General features: G+C 40.0%; 1 protein-coding gene across 50 annotated transcripts; it reads right to left on the bottom strand.

The window, feature by feature from the left end:
• Positions 1 to 907: 907 nt before the first annotated feature.
• Positions 908 to 14,462, bottom strand: LOC112202211. Of its 50 annotated transcripts, none has more exons than XR_005810686.1 (20): positions 14,263 to 14,462; positions 13,904 to 13,962; positions 13,352 to 13,404; positions 13,176 to 13,254; positions 12,443 to 13,002; positions 11,886 to 12,016; positions 11,653 to 11,793; positions 11,493 to 11,559; positions 11,299 to 11,374; positions 11,118 to 11,182; positions 10,141 to 10,203; positions 9,105 to 9,168; positions 7,561 to 7,608; positions 7,081 to 7,210; positions 6,935 to 6,940; positions 6,779 to 6,859; positions 6,035 to 6,295; positions 5,812 to 5,909; positions 2,314 to 2,400; positions 2,197 to 2,240 (listed from the first exon to the last, which is right to left on the bottom strand). XR_005810686.1 is itself a non-coding variant. In XM_040519455.1 (5 exons), the coding sequence occupies exons 1-5, from the start codon at positions 4,505 to 4,507 to the stop codon at positions 1,110 to 1,112; spliced, it is 3,108 nt and encodes a 1,035-aa protein (XP_040375389.1). In that variant the 5' UTR covers positions 4,508 to 4,632; the 3' UTR covers positions 908 to 1,109. The 50 variants fall into 50 exon arrangements, 1 of the variants encoding a protein (XP_040375389.1); XR_005810691.1 differs by having other exon boundaries at positions 6,203 to 6,295; XR_005810683.1 differs by lacking the exons at positions 2,197 to 2,240; positions 2,314 to 2,400 and adding exons at positions 8,126 to 8,288; positions 8,420 to 8,549; positions 8,626 to 8,775 and having other exon boundaries at positions 5,627 to 6,295.
• Between the last annotated feature and the right edge of the window lie 574 nt (positions 14,463 to 15,036).

Genomic DNA, 15,036 nt, shown 5'->3' with positions numbered 1-15,036 from the left:
AAAACAGATCAATACAGTTACACTTGCAATTATAAGGCCAAATGTGGCTTTGAAGATCGCGAGAAACATGAAGTTTAAAAGTGGCTGGATCTGGTTGCAGTAAGAAGGATTTGGGCAGTACCGCTGGCACTCTTCCTCTCTTCACCCAGATCTTCCTCCGATCTGAGTCGCCTCTGCTATCGTCGGTACCGGAGGAAGAGGGAAGGAAATAATCCATCCCAACCCTTCTAGTTGAATATCCTCCGGGATGGAGTTGGTATCCAAAGCGAGCGCGACTCACAACCACATCTACCTCTAAGGGAAAAACAGAAGCCTCGTAGTCGGGCCCCCTGAGGTAGACCGTGGAAGAAGAACAGTCGACCTCAAAGTGACCTTCCACCTCTCCGCCCCCTGCTCCATGCGGACAATCGAAGGGGACGAACCCCTCAAAATCTGGTTCTGCCGCTTTAGGAGCGTGGCGTGTTCTTCGGTTTAACTGAGACTGGCAAGTTCGTCTAGAGTCCCAGAAACCAAAGACATGCCATTGGACCTGAGATTAGGCCATGAGGCCTACCCAGGTTTTGAGATTAAGCCATGAAGCCTATGGATTTGTGGCTAAGGGTGAGAGCTCGGGAAGAAGATTTTAGAAATTGAAGGAAGAGCAGCAAGGCTTGCGAGGTTATCTCTGGAAAAGACATGATTACTTGGTTTCCTATTCTCCCTAAGTACAGGTATTTATAGTCCCAGTCGCAATGATTTCAACCGCGTGATGGGCAGTTGAAGTACTTTCAACGCCATCAATGAGAGTATCAATGGAATTGAATGCTAGAATCTCGGAAATGAGGGAAATTGAAAACGCGTGGGAAGCAGGGCAGTTTTCAAGAAGGTAACCGCCCAATTTGGGATTATCTTTTCAACAGTTTCGATGTTAATAAAGAGGCGATAAACTACGAGAATTTAAAGTAATATTTGGGCCAAGCAAAGTGGGCCAAATATTAAATATTAATTATAATATTGTTCATACAAAACAAAAATGGCCTAAACATAGGAGGCCTAAAGTTTTCGGCCCGCATGGGTCAAGCGAAGTGTTCATCCAGACGAAAACTAGCGTCGGCAGTAGCTCGCTCCGCTTATCGGGCTGCTTCGCGAGCCTGAGCTAAGTTTTGAGACATCGCTTCGAAAGCCGCTAGGGGTTGTTCTAGCAGAGGTTCCTCATGCTCAAGCCGGGCCGTCACCGCAGTCAATTGGGCTTGAAGTTCTTGGATTTGGGTCCGAAGATGATTCTGTGTGATCCACAAATCTCTGACGAGGATAGCTCTATCGCCCAAGAAGTCGCGAGATGTCTCTGTCTGTTGTGCAAGGCCCCGATAGTGGGCCTGAGCTTGCCTAGCTTGTGCGGTCGAGGTCGTTCTTTCATTGATCCGCTCAGGAAGGTTTTGTAACAGCTTATATATCTCGGTGAACTCGGCCCCAGTGATTGTTCGCTCGCGGCGAAGAACCATCAAGTACTCCTGAGCTCTGGTGGACGCGCCCGGCAGTAGGATGTCAGGGCTCAGAAGTCGCTGTAGCCCATCCTTCGCTTCATCTATAACTCCGGGAGGGGCTACTTCGAGTACGCGAACAAGCCTTTCCAATCTGGAAGGAGGCTCAGGTAAAGGAGCAGCAGCAGCGTGGGCCTCTTGAGGCTCTATAACAGGGACCGCTTCTGGCTCTGGTTCGGCATTCGCTCCTTCTCCCACTTCAGGAACATGGGGAGCAGGCTCCTGGATCACCATATCTTCACCGATTGGGTCTGCTGGATCAGCGACAGGTACCTCCACATCAATAGCTGTTTCCCCGACAGGATTAGGACTCTGTGGTTAAGGAAGAATTATTAGAGTGCACAGAGAATAAAATAAGGACTAAGGCATTATGCTCAGGGGAGAGTGTACCTCTGCAGCCGAAGGCTCGTGCAGGATTGCTATCGGTGCAGGCTCTTGAGCTGCTTCATCAGGAAAGGGATTAAGCACTATTTGCGTTAAGGGTTGTGCGGCGATCGGTTCCTCAGGCGGCGCGTCTAAAGGGGCTATTCCTTCTTCCAATTCGGGCGAACTGTCGTCTATGACCTGCACTGGAATTGAGGCCAATTGCGCGACGCTCACGGCGCTGGCAGGAGGTGGAAGATTACTCGAATCCGTGGGTGCTTGGGCCTGCGAGGCAGATGTCCCCTCACCAGTAACCAAAGAGCCTTCCCCAGTTTGTCCAGAGGACCGACGACGAACCTGCGAGCAAAGACAGTTATAGGAATTGAAACAGAGGATGAGTAAATTCTAACGTGGGTTTCCCATCTCTTACCAGTCGATTAGCGATTGGTTCATCCTCTTCCCATGGGTCAGTGCCAGGGTCCGACCGGCTGCGCTTGCGAGCCAAAGCAGCGGCAACCTGCCAGAATCGAAGGGTTAGACTTAGCTCATGGAGAGGGCATGATCCTAAGAATAGAGGGTTCTTACGGTCTGCGGATTATCATCGTCAGAGGAGGAATCTTCAACTTCAGGCTCCGCGATCACCGCTTTCTGCTTTCCAGGCTGGTCAACGGCCGGGGAAGCGCGGATTGTGCGGCTGCCAGAACGTGGCGCGCTTCCCTTATCCAATGAAGGGTGAGTGAAAAGAAAGTAATGAAGAAAGATACATAAGATAGAACTAAGATACTTACCTCCAGAGGGGGTTCGCGGATTACGATACCACCCTGGGCTGGGCGAGGGGCTCGCGCCGGTTGTGTTGCCGGAAGAGGCTGGAATCGTGTAGCGTCCTCAGAAAAGCGAGCGAGCATTTCAACATCGGCAGGATAAGGGTTTTGCAGTTCTCCGAAGATGGCCGCAAAGAGTTCATCATCCCGCTGAGTCCAGCAATTAACGGAGACCTCTTCCCACCATGCTTCATATCCTTCCTCAGTCCTGTCCACGGCGTCAATAACCTGAGCCCAGTCAGGAAGATCAACCAGTGCGAGCATGCTTTGTGCTGGTACAGGCCCGGTAGGGGGCCCGAATCTATGCCAAGAAGTGTTGTAGTTCCAAGCATCGTACAGAGGAAATAGCACCAATTGGACGAGGCCGAATTGGCGAGTGAAATGGTTAGGAGCGTAAAGCTCATAACTAAGTTCTTCAGCAGCGATCCTGATATCTGAGCAGGAGATCGCGCGGCGAAAGACCAAGCGCATGCGATCACTGTAGCGAGGATCGCCGGGAAGGAAGCCATATTCAAGTAAAGGTGGGAATCTTCTATCCAAAATTATATCGCAGTATGGCATCTCATCCAGGAGGTACAGGTAAGAAAAACACTCTGTGTAAGGAGGGGATGAGTACCTTCCCTCGCGACTGAACCACTGACCCAGGAGTTGGTCGGCCGGCGGAAGTAGCGGGATGTCATCACGACGGAAGAATGGAAAGTAAGTTTGGATCCAGAAGTCCAAGACCCAAAAGGGGCCAGACATGCTAGTCTCAAATGGATGCATCGTGGCTTGATATAACATGCGGTAGAGGGCTCCTAGTACCGGTTGCCCGAGCCCGACGTTGCAGCCGTTGTAGAGGGCCGTCGCCAGAAGAGTCCAAGTACCAGTAGGCTTGCAGGAGGAGGTGCAGAAGATAAATTTGCAAAGCCAGTACTCCAGAAAAGCGATTCCACCGGTCGCATTGTGCTCCCTGCTGTAATACGCCAACCATCGTGGGTAGGACCCACTATGGGCGCTGCGACCGTGTTGGGTCATGGTCGAGGTGAAGTTCACAGAATCAAATTGACCATGCAAATAGGGCTCGCCATCGATGGGCAAGCCAGTGATGGCAAGAATATCCAGCAAGGTGATACTCATTTGACCGAATCTAAAGTCATAAGTGTTGGTGGCGGTGTTCCAGAAACAAAGAAAGGCAGCGAGCAGCGAACGATTGCCACCGCGTGGAAGATGGAAACATAGATCGATGGTGTGTGTGATACCTGCTGCATTCCAGCAAGCCAGATCCCGCGCCCGCGTTTCGCGATACCAAGAGGTCTCCGCTGAACTAATGGAGGACGGCCAATGCCCTATTTTGGCTCGATGGTTTTGGGCGACCCAGCTACTGAAATCTCCAGGAGTCCTTCGAAGGACTGGAATAGGCCGCCGGACGGGTAGGCCGTAGAGAGCGATAGCATCGGCTGGAATAGCATCTTGTGGGGTTGGCCCCAGTCCGGTTTGGTGGTCGGAGAATCGAAGGAGCAGGGGTCGATGGATAGATGTTTGGAGATGAATGCGGGCACCGATGTTGGTCCCCCAAGTATGGGCGACTTTTTTGTTTAACTCTTCCTCTTGATCGATGACTATTTTCTTCGGGGGAGCCGTTTCTAGATTTCTGCGAAGGAGATATCGGAAGAAATGGGTTTTTCTGGGTTTAAGAGACTGGAAGGGTTTCTGATGTGACAGGTCTTGCGGTCGTGGGTTTAAGTAAGGAATTTTGTGAAGGAAACGATACGACAGAAAGGCGTTTTGCAAACGAAGGGACGCGACCTTCATTAATGACATCGTTTCAAGCGACCGATGCGTCGTTTTTGTCCCCTTCAATCAGTTACATCTTCACGGGCCTGATTTCGGGGCCTGGGGGCAATGTTTGAGCCCAAAAGCATTTTTTGGCAAGATCCTTGGGTGGGTTTGAGCCAGCGGGCCGATACCTGCTGCCCAAAAATAAGCCTACTCGGGTTTGGGATATAGCTTCGCCCATTCCGTAGTCCATAAGGAAAACGAAACCTTATTGGGATCGAGTAGCAAAGATTGAATAGGAAACTTCAATTAATAATCCTTCTAAGCAAGGAGCAGTCGAAACCTTAGGTGTATAAATACAGGGTTAAGCGGCAAAGCTAAGGACCTCTCTCTCAATCAACTAATCCCAGCGATTACAAAGCCTCCTCGGAGCAAACCTTCAACCTTGTTGAAACCTCGGGACCGCGCTTCCAGTCCTAGTCTCCTCGCGAGCCGACTGCCAGTGCTACTGCCACCGATACTACCAGCAAAGCTAAAGTCACGCTGAAGCAAACCCTGTGCTTTCTCACAACTTCCCAGTGATTGCTCTGCTTAGTCTACAATACTAAGTATCGACATGGTGAACGCGAAGAGACCACACCCAAAGTCCTTATCCGTAAGGCAAAAGTCCTTTCCCGAAAGGCTAGAGAAGAACCCTGTGGCGAGGTTGGTGCTCTCCTTGTCCACAACGCTTGAAGAAGAAGTCAGGTCAAGGGACTACCCCGACGACTGCACCCCGCGGTGCTGGCACGCCTGCGCAATCACACGCTCAAAAGAGACAGTTTGCACCCCTTACCGGATTTTCGTGTCAAACACATTCCTCCTACATCTAATAGTTATGCGAATTCAAACAATGCATGAAGAAATCAGAGGGTAAGAACGAATTCAATTTTTGTCATCAATCACCATTATGCGAGAAACCCTTAATAACATTAACATTAGAAACTGACTTCTTTTCATTAATCACCATTATCTAATTTGTTAATAGTCAAATATTACATTAATAAATCTGTAGAAACACATCTCCTTCAAAGTAACTAATCACAACACAAAAGCAAATGAAGTTTTGAAAAAAAAAACAAAATAGTAATGGCTGATCACAGTCAAAGCAGAAGAATATTATTCTGAACTGAAAAGCCAAGGAAAGCTTGAAAATATGACCTTCACCCATTTTTAGTCATGTCTAATCAGTTTTCATTGTTAGCATCACAATTCAATCACACAGATTATCCTTTCTCCAAAAGTTTGATCTGTGCAGAAGTAAACAATCACAAAATTGAACTAAAATAATTAAATTGGGCTAATCTTACATGCAGTAGGCAATCAGGGGCTTCGCGAACTCAGTGACTATAACACAGTCCCTGCTCTGTTTCTCCAATTAAATCCCAAGTAGGTGCAGAACTAATCACTAAAATGAAGATAACAAATTAATTAATGCATTAGAGAAACAGATCATAATCACACATACAATTAAACCAATAACACATTTCAATTTCATCGTTTTGTTTTCAAGCCTAAATGTAGAATACTCACAAAGAAAGCAAAAGGCAACAATCCAAATATCATAAACTCAGGCAGTTAAGGTGCTTTCAACATTAAGCTTCCATTTGCATAAGAATATAAGCAGAAGGAAGTCTGTACTTGTGAAGGCTTCTCAGAGAATAAGAAGGCAATCACAAATGAGAGAAAGCTGAAAAAGACCTGTTTACTGCCAAATGATCAACTACTAGTAAAACCGAGCCACTGTTGCTAGCACGTTGAAAACAGATTAAGTATCCCTTCCAGTTCTGAAAACTACAACAAAACAAATAGAAATGCCGATAAGAATCGGGCAACATAATGACCAACATCCACAATCACAAAAAGATGTGTCTATAAATGAATCAAAATTAAATAAAAAATAAGAAAATAAAAAACATAAATGCAAGTAATAAACAATAGAAACCATAACTAAAAAACCCTTTAATCTAACAGTAAAAATATGCAATAAATTTCAAATGCACTTAATTTATCCAAAGCTGAACAATATAAGAGAACCCTCAAACCTACACAAAACTCTAACGATAATTATCTGTCTATGAATCATGTTCCTGATGAAGTCACAAAAAGGGAATTAAATTGGGCTTATTTAAACTGACCAAACTCAACAAAATCCAAAATATATAACACATCAAACGTATACTCCGATTTCAATTCAACACAAATTTCAATTCATTCCAAACATACACTGAAAGTAGAAGATGCTAGATTTATATGATACCGAAATTGAAATTTCACCTTCACAGTATCGACGAAGACAAAGCTGGCGGGCTATCAAAGAGTCACGATCAGAGTTGCAGACTCAACGTATCTCTTTCCCTTAACAGAAAACCAGCAAAATCAGTGGAGAGAATTCAATTTCAAACAGAAGACTATTACCAGTTCCAGATCTACCTGTTTCTGCATAGCAAAGAAACAAAGACGTGAACTGCAGCACAATTATATACCCCTAAAACATCAAAACCCATATCCATTCAAAACCAACCACAACAAAAAACCCCATCTCATTACAGAATTGAGTAAAGCAAGAAGAACATTACCTTGTTGGTGAATAGAATAAGAATTCGACGCATTTGATGCGACGACCCATTTCTTGATTATTATGATCTTCCGTATGGTCAACTTGAAAATATCTTTTGCCTTTTGTTTTTGCGATGCTTGAAGCCATCACTAAATTTTAAAATGATCATTCATCAGGTATAATTCACTATATATCATCAGTGTATCTGCAAACTTTCATTCACCAACCACATATGCAAGATTGGGATGAAAATATTTCACAAACAGCACCTATACAAACAGTATTAATCGAAGTAGATAAAATTGATTGATCTATTGTAGCTCATACATCATTAAGCAATTGCAGCGTCAACGATATAAGCTAGCTATCTTTTAGTGTGTGAATGTCAAATTAATAATAAGCAGTTACAAAATATTGATCATGGATAAATTCCAAATGCAGAAATGTAAATAAAACAAAGGAATTCATAGATGGTTCATAGTTTTCAAAGAACCTATACCTGGATCCAAAAGATTCAAGGAATCTGACTGCAAACTGGTTCCAAAATCTGCAAACATAAAATAACAACAGTTGAAGTTGTAGATACCATAAAGTCAATAAACAAACACTCTGATAAAACTTTATAGTTAAAATTAGCTGAATACAATAGTAACCAGATCAATCACGAACACAAAATAATTCAATATTTCTATGCCATGATTTAATGGGGAACAAACTAAACAACAATTTTTCACGATTTTATTTTTTTTCCGCTTTGCCACCCATTTTTAGCTAGAATATCTCCCACTTACTCAGAATCCTCTGCTAAAAATGGTTCAGAGCATGATAACTGTCAAACCAACAAAACTATTAGCTCTGCCATGTTATTTGCGCAATTGCCCAGGATCAATTCCCACAATCTTTTTAAGGAAAGCGATCACATCAATTGAACCCAAAAGAAAAGAAGGATCGATCCCAAATAATTGAACCCAGAATCAAACATCAAAGCAAACATCAAATAGAGATTGATTTCTATTCTAAAACAAATTAAAATTTTGGAGGATCAAAGATTGAAGAAAGAGTACCAGGCGCTCTCGATCGAATGGAAAACCTATCAGCAATCCCTAAATAATTGAGATCGATCTCAAAACAAACCCAGATGGATGGAGGTCTTCCTCCAAAACGCAGGTCTTCTTCCTCTCTCTCTCGCTCTCTCTCTCTCTCTCTCTCTCTTCCACAATCAGTTCTCTAGAAGCCACGCAACAAATCCATAACCGGTGAAAGACGACAAAACATGAATTATAAAAGCAATAAACTGGAATATGAACAAATCACATGAACAAATCAGAGCAATTGAAGCATGAACAAATCAAACCCACCGATTGAAAAAACAATCCACTGAATAAGCTGATCAACAATCCAAAACAAACCCAGACATGAATTTGCTTGTTCAAAACTGATAATATAGGACCACAAAGAGTGAATTCCTAAAGAAATTGTATTGGGTACCTGAAATTAGAGGAGATAATGAGCAGAAACAAAGAAAGGAATTCCAAATCAACAGATCAAAAGCAACGAACTGAACTCTCTCAATCTCGCTTATACGGCTGTAGGAGATGGTGGCACTATTGGGATCAACGATTTGGGTATTTGGGTGTAACAGTAGAGGTCAGTGTAAACAGAGGCTTCCCGAAGAAAGAGATGCAGCCGAAGGTTGAAGTCGGTGTAATAGAGGCTTCCCGAACAATTGGCGACAAATATTAGTAGGACAATGGCAGAGACGTAAGTTGAGGAAAAACAGAGGGCAAAAGCGTCATTTCCCACCCCCAAGATGAACAGTAAAATGAATAGTGCAGGCGCTTTAGTATATAGTAAATATACTAGAAAAAGTGTCCGCGCGTTGCTGCGGAAGGGTTTGGTTCTTTTTTCATGAAATTTATACGTAATAGACTGATAGTTTGACAAAAACAGAAAGTTCTGGTCCAGCTATAGAACAATTGATGAGTACGAAAAGGAAAAGAAATGCCTAGTAACATCAACCAAATACTGGGGGAGAAAATGCACCTATGTTACTAATAGCCTCCTCAAGTTGGAGTTGATATCAATGCTTCTCATTTGCTTCAATTTCCTGCAAAAGATGATGTTGGTAATCAGATCAAAAGTCAACAAATGTTGTAATGTTGAAATAAAGTAGAACATAGTAACGGCACAATCAAGTTAAAGGTGCCACCCCCTACGGCCCTACCTATATAAACGAAACCTTGCACTACATAATTAGCAGAATTCTTACTCTTTAGAAGGTGACTTGCACACCCATCTGCAACTACACTCCCAGTTACTGACTTATTAAGTATTGTTCTTGCTCGTCAGCAACATGGAAGGCTTTTAAAAAAAACGGTTCTCTCTGATTTACAGCTACATTAAGTATTGTTCTTGCCCGTCAGCAACATGTAAAGCTTTTAAAAAAAACGATTCTCTCTGATTTACAGCTACATATTACTGAGATAAAGAAATGGCAGAAAGAACTCATGACACCTAATGGTCGTAATCTAAGCAAGAATACAAATAACACAAATGGGAAACATAACAAAAGATCATCTCTTTCACACTTTATCCCTGCAAGTTGGAGCTAATCACAATCTACTACAATCCCAAAACAGATTTTCCAATAAGAAAGGTTCTTTCCAAACAATTCAATAGATTAACAGCAGATGGGATACACCCAGAAAAACTCTCACACACAATAGTGAACTTCTGTTGATTAATCAAGAGCAAATACTTTCATCAATAGATTAACAGAGTATTTTTGAAGGTGCAGAAAAGAAAATTACATTCTTCAATTATTTGTTGAGTACTTAAAGCAGAAGAAATCTTTTGAAAATACTCTGTATCCAATAAAGCAATGTGTGGTTATGCAGTAAGTGTTGTTTACATTTTTCTGAATATTACAATAAACAACATGGATATTTTTGGTTATATTGTCTTGTTCAACTTCAAGCCCGTCTAGACTTTAAGCTAAGAAACTGCATGCAATTCATGAGGACACAACAACGACTAAAAACTAAGCTAACAAAAAAAAAGTACAACAAAATGGCCAAACCTGCGACCCTCACTCTCGCCAAATCCATCAAAAGCAGAAATCAGAACACCACAGTCCCTTCTACTGCATAAAACACAAAGGTTAATCTAATCAGAAACCAAAGGAAAATTTCCACATGCCAAACCAAAGAACTCAGCAAGAAATAAATCAATACACACAATAAAAACTAAACAATGTAAGATGCTGTTTTTGATTGCAAACATTTAAGAGCATATATAAAGTAAGTTATGTATTAGAAATATCTGTACAGTTATTTTAGTTAGAACTATTGAAAAACCAGATTATATAAAAAAATGATACTATTGCCAATTGTGAAAACCGCAAGAACAGTAATCAATTTCTATACTTATTAGTCATGGATTTTTGATGCATTTTCTATTTGGCTCCCATGAAATACAGAAAATCAACTAACTAATAAGATAAAAAAAAACAGAAAATCAAAAATCTAATAAGAGAAAACCAAATTGAATGAAAGATTTATTAGTAAACAAAGTCCCAAATTATGAATCGGACCATATAATAACAAATCAAACTATCAAATTAATAAAAATAATAGAATCAAAACAAAGACTTAAATCACCTACTACAACATACTTTGTCATCTTGTTCTTTTTGTTCTTCTTATTTTTTTCTTCAAATAATCGTATATGCAAGTTCATGCAAAATATTAGAAAGTATTCATTTAGAGATACCAGAAACAAAGAAAAGAAAAACTTTTGTCTCTGAAAATGATTGAATGTTAGAAAGGAAATTTATTCGAACTCAGAAAGAAAATCACAAATTCAACTAAAACATAGATTTAATTACTTGACTAACCTAGAGAGCAACCTCTGTAAGTAAAGACCCTCAAATAAACTCAGACTCAAAGCCATTCTCTTGTGCTTCGCCGTATCAGTAAGAGTAAATTTCATTAAAATCAAAGGATAGCTAAAGAAAGAAAAAAAAAAAAAAAAAAGAAGTATGTTCACAGATGAAACCTTTTCTATTTGATTTTAGTCAAATCTTCCTCTCTCAGACTATCAGTGGAATTTCAATTTGGGAGCTGTTCAAATAACAAAAATACAAATACAAATCAATGAACTAAATCATTATAGGTATTTAACAAAAAGAGTAATCTTTATTTATGTTGTCCTGATTGTATGGAATTAAGAATCTTACCAGGCCGTGATAGGTATTGATGTCGATGGATGTTTCTGACGTCGGCGAACAGAAGTGCTGATATTGATAGAGGATCCTGGAAACGAAAAAGGAGTGAAGATCTTGCTTATATAGTCAAGGATTCAGGGTAAAATTGTAATCCTTGAGTAAATCCCTTTTGAACACTGTTTGGCAAGTCTGGAACCATCACAAACCTTCGTTTTGTCTTGATTCTAACTGTTTGGCAGCATATCTTCTCCTCCTCCAAAACCGACACAGCTTCTTTACCCAAAAAAAAAAAAAAAAACTCAATTTTAGCTAGGAAAGAAACTCAATTTTTATTTCATACAACTGAAAAACCAACCAAACACACACCTCTTCTTTTGCTGAAAGCTCTCTCCTAAACTCGATCAAAATCTTGGCATGCACTTCTTCCAAAAAAAACCCAAACCTCCCTCCCTCTCAAAGTCAACCAAAATCTTGGATTTCTCCTCTTCTCCTTTCTACTCCGGTGGCCTATGACCAAAATCAGAAATCTTTCATCAAATCAAAGAATCAAAATCCCAAATTTTATATCAAATATAAGAGATGAGATTTGAAAACCAAACCTCTCCTATTTGTTTTGAGCCCAACCTTTCTATCGAAGAGTTTGATGGCTGCGTTTAATACTGCAAAACAGCCAAGAGGGATATCGACAGAGATTCCCCAAGAAACTAAAATTCTATCTAAGAGCTTGATGCTGCGAAACAGTAGAACTGGATGTCAATAGAGGCTTCCCGAAGAAACTCCAGATTAGGCCTTCTGTTTATTGAGGGCTCATGGCAGGATCGTAAATGTAAACAGAAATTAAGGGCAAAAACGCCATTTTACTGTTAAATGAACAGTTGAATCAACAGTGCTAGGAACAGTGTTTCAGCTTGTAAACAGAAATTAAGGGCAAAAACGCCATTTTACTGTTAAATGAACAGTTGAATCAACAGTGCGAGGAACAGTGTTTCAGCTTTAGATGTATGTATAATACTAGAAAATTCTCCCGCGCGATGCTGCGGGTATAAATCTTTTTTTTTTTTCCTCAAATCTTGATGTACATAACATAATACATTTATAATTTTAGATACTACAAAAACTGGTATTTCAATCATAAAGAGAAAGATTCAGCTAACACCTGGTATTTTAACCAAGCTGGTATCAAGTTTCTACAATGGGGGTTTAGCACTGATCTAATTCATTGGCAGACTCAAATGCATCTTCAACTGAAGTAAACTCATCTGCAGATCCATGGACTGTACATACAAATCCCAATTCACTTGATCATGCAGAAGATGCAACAAATGTAAAATAAAAAAGAGAAGGAAATATACAAATAATCTAGAAATAGTTCACTACAGTTTGTTTATCTTCTTAAGTATGAACAAACCTAATCCCAAAACCAACAAAAAATAAAATGGATTAAGCTTTACATAACCATATCCTCACTAAAACTACAGACCTTATATGCAACAAACAGGTTTGGATCTCTTTACCATAGAATAAAAGATCTGTGGATTCTTTGATTGTAACATGCTCATAGGCTTTCATTAACATAATAATGAGGCATAGTTGGTTGGAACTGATACCTATATATATACATTGAGAATGAGTGGAAATTTTGAGTGATGTTCAGCTCAAGAATAGTAAGTTATGCAATTGCAACAACATTGCAGAGAACCCTCAAACCTGCATATACTGCAGAGAACCCCAAAAGCATTGTCATAGTCCCCAGATGATAGTCTGATGAAGAACCAATTATAAAGACAAAGAAAAGTTCAACTTAAAAAATAATTAAAATTATAACAACGCCTCAGAGCAGGAACAAATGTTTGTCTAGTGATGAAATCAGATATTGAAGATGAACCAACCTTTGTGCTCTATCAATGGCTTGATCAGTCTCATCCCTTATTTGGTGTCCGTGATCAATAAGTTGCTGATTTGTCATACCTGCAAAATTTGAAGATAATATTCAGTTCCAAATAATAAATGAAACTGAAATACCCATAATTTCAGTTAACCCCAAATGAATTTTGAGGAGGCTAACCTGAGATGAGGTTCCAATAACACGCATGAGAGCCTTTAGGGTTCAGCAAGACACTGTTCATCAAAATTCAAACTCAGTGAGAAGTAACTCAAAGTTTTGTTGATTGTTATGCAGTGTCAAAACTCAGTCTCAATAGTACCCAACGATCAACAAATGATTGGACCAAATACCAAAAAGAACACTACCACTTGACAAAGAAGCATTAAACTCCACCACTTATAGAAATTAATCTAAAATTTAAAACTGTGAAAGAAAAAAGGCATAAATCGAAGCTGTTGGAATTGATTATACAGCAAATGATTTAATAGAAGTTATGGTATATAAAAATCGAGTGAACAGTAGGAGAAGCAAACTTTCATTAGAAATAAAATTTGTTCTATTCCTTGTTTTACCAGATTAGTAACAGAGCCTGAACTTCGGAGCTGTTGAAAAACAAAAACATGTATGTATTATGATTGAGAACACAATTACAGATATGGATAATACAAATCGAAAAATTGAGTAATTGATGTACAAAGATAAAACTGAATAATATAAAAGTGCAAAATTTACCAAGCTTTTGCTGAGACTGACTGTGATGGATAAGCTTGAAATTGCCTTTTGCATACAACCTACAGAATCAAAACAAAACAACCATCACTACTCCAGCACAAAGAAAACACCCAAAAAATCGAAACCCATATCAATTGAAAGCCGAAGTTTTGAAATCACCCAATCGAAAGTACAATCAACCAAAGATCATATCTAAGAAAATAAAGCAGAAAATTGAAGAATTACAACACTGATTTGAAAATTGAATTCAAAAAAGCAAGATTGATAAACGCCTATCATCATTCAGAACCCAACAACAGCGATGAGAGATAAAAAAAAAAAAAAAAACGATTGATAACAATAATAAAAAAAATCTAGACCTGCAACTATTCCAGACGCAGATACCTCTCTCTCTCTACACCTCTTCTGCAATAAATCCAGATCGATCACTTCTTCTTTCCTCTCACAGTCTCTCTCTCTCTCTCTCCCTCTCTATACCTCTTCTGCGACAAATTCGGATTGATGTTGCGAAACAGTGAATGCCGATCTTGATAGAGTCTTCCCGAAGACACAAAGCATTAGGATTTTGCTTATATATTGTGGGGAAATGGCAGCATGGTAATTCAGAAAAAACCTAGGGCAATACCGTCATTTCGAACCCTTGTGAACAGTTGAATGAACAGGGATGAACAGTCAAGGACATTCGGCTTTAGATTATTTGTGAACAGTTGAATGAACAGGGATGAACAGTCAAGGACATTCGGCTTTAGATTATAGTATAATTTTATCGCAATATAGCATAACATCACCTATGCTAGTAAAAATTCAAACCTGCAGCTCAACGCGGAAGATGGTATCAGAAACTTTTAACACTTGATGTTCTTACTACAGTTTCCATAGTGGTCACGTTTAAATTTAACAAATTTTCCTCTTTTGGAATAAACAAAAGTGCAAAGGAAAGCATTCAGCTAGGAAACAAACACATGCAACACCAACAGTTTCCTATACATGTATCATTTTCCTCAACTTTCTAAGCATCAAAGCAGAAAAATAAAATAGATGAACGCTGCCAATAATGAGTAAAAACCCAATCGATCATAAGCTGTAGATACAGGCTATGAGGAAGTTTTTGCCAATGAACACTATATATTGTT

Source organism: Rosa chinensis, chromosome 5 (genome assembly GCF_002994745.2).
Source record: "Rosa chinensis cultivar Old Blush chromosome 5, RchiOBHm-V2, whole genome shotgun sequence".
Classification (NCBI taxonomy): Eukaryota; Viridiplantae; Streptophyta; class Magnoliopsida; order Rosales; family Rosaceae; genus Rosa; species Rosa chinensis.
The sequence above is the reverse complement of the archived record's forward strand: the minus strand, read 5'-3'. Positions and strand labels throughout refer to the sequence as shown.

Coding starts and splice junctions, on each gene's coding strand:
- LOC112202211 (XM_040519455.1), bottom strand. CDS start 4,507: ATGTCATTAATGAAGGTCGCGTCCCTTCGTTTGCAAAACGCCTTTCTG. Junction 2,401..2,468: donor ACGATGATAATCCGCAGACC/GTAAGAACCCTC, acceptor CGATTCTGGCAG/GTTGCCGCTGCTTTGGCTCG. Junction 1,833..1,910: donor ACGAGCCTTCGGCTGCAGAG/GTACACTCTCCC, acceptor CCTTAACCACAG/AGTCCTAATCCTGTCGGGGA.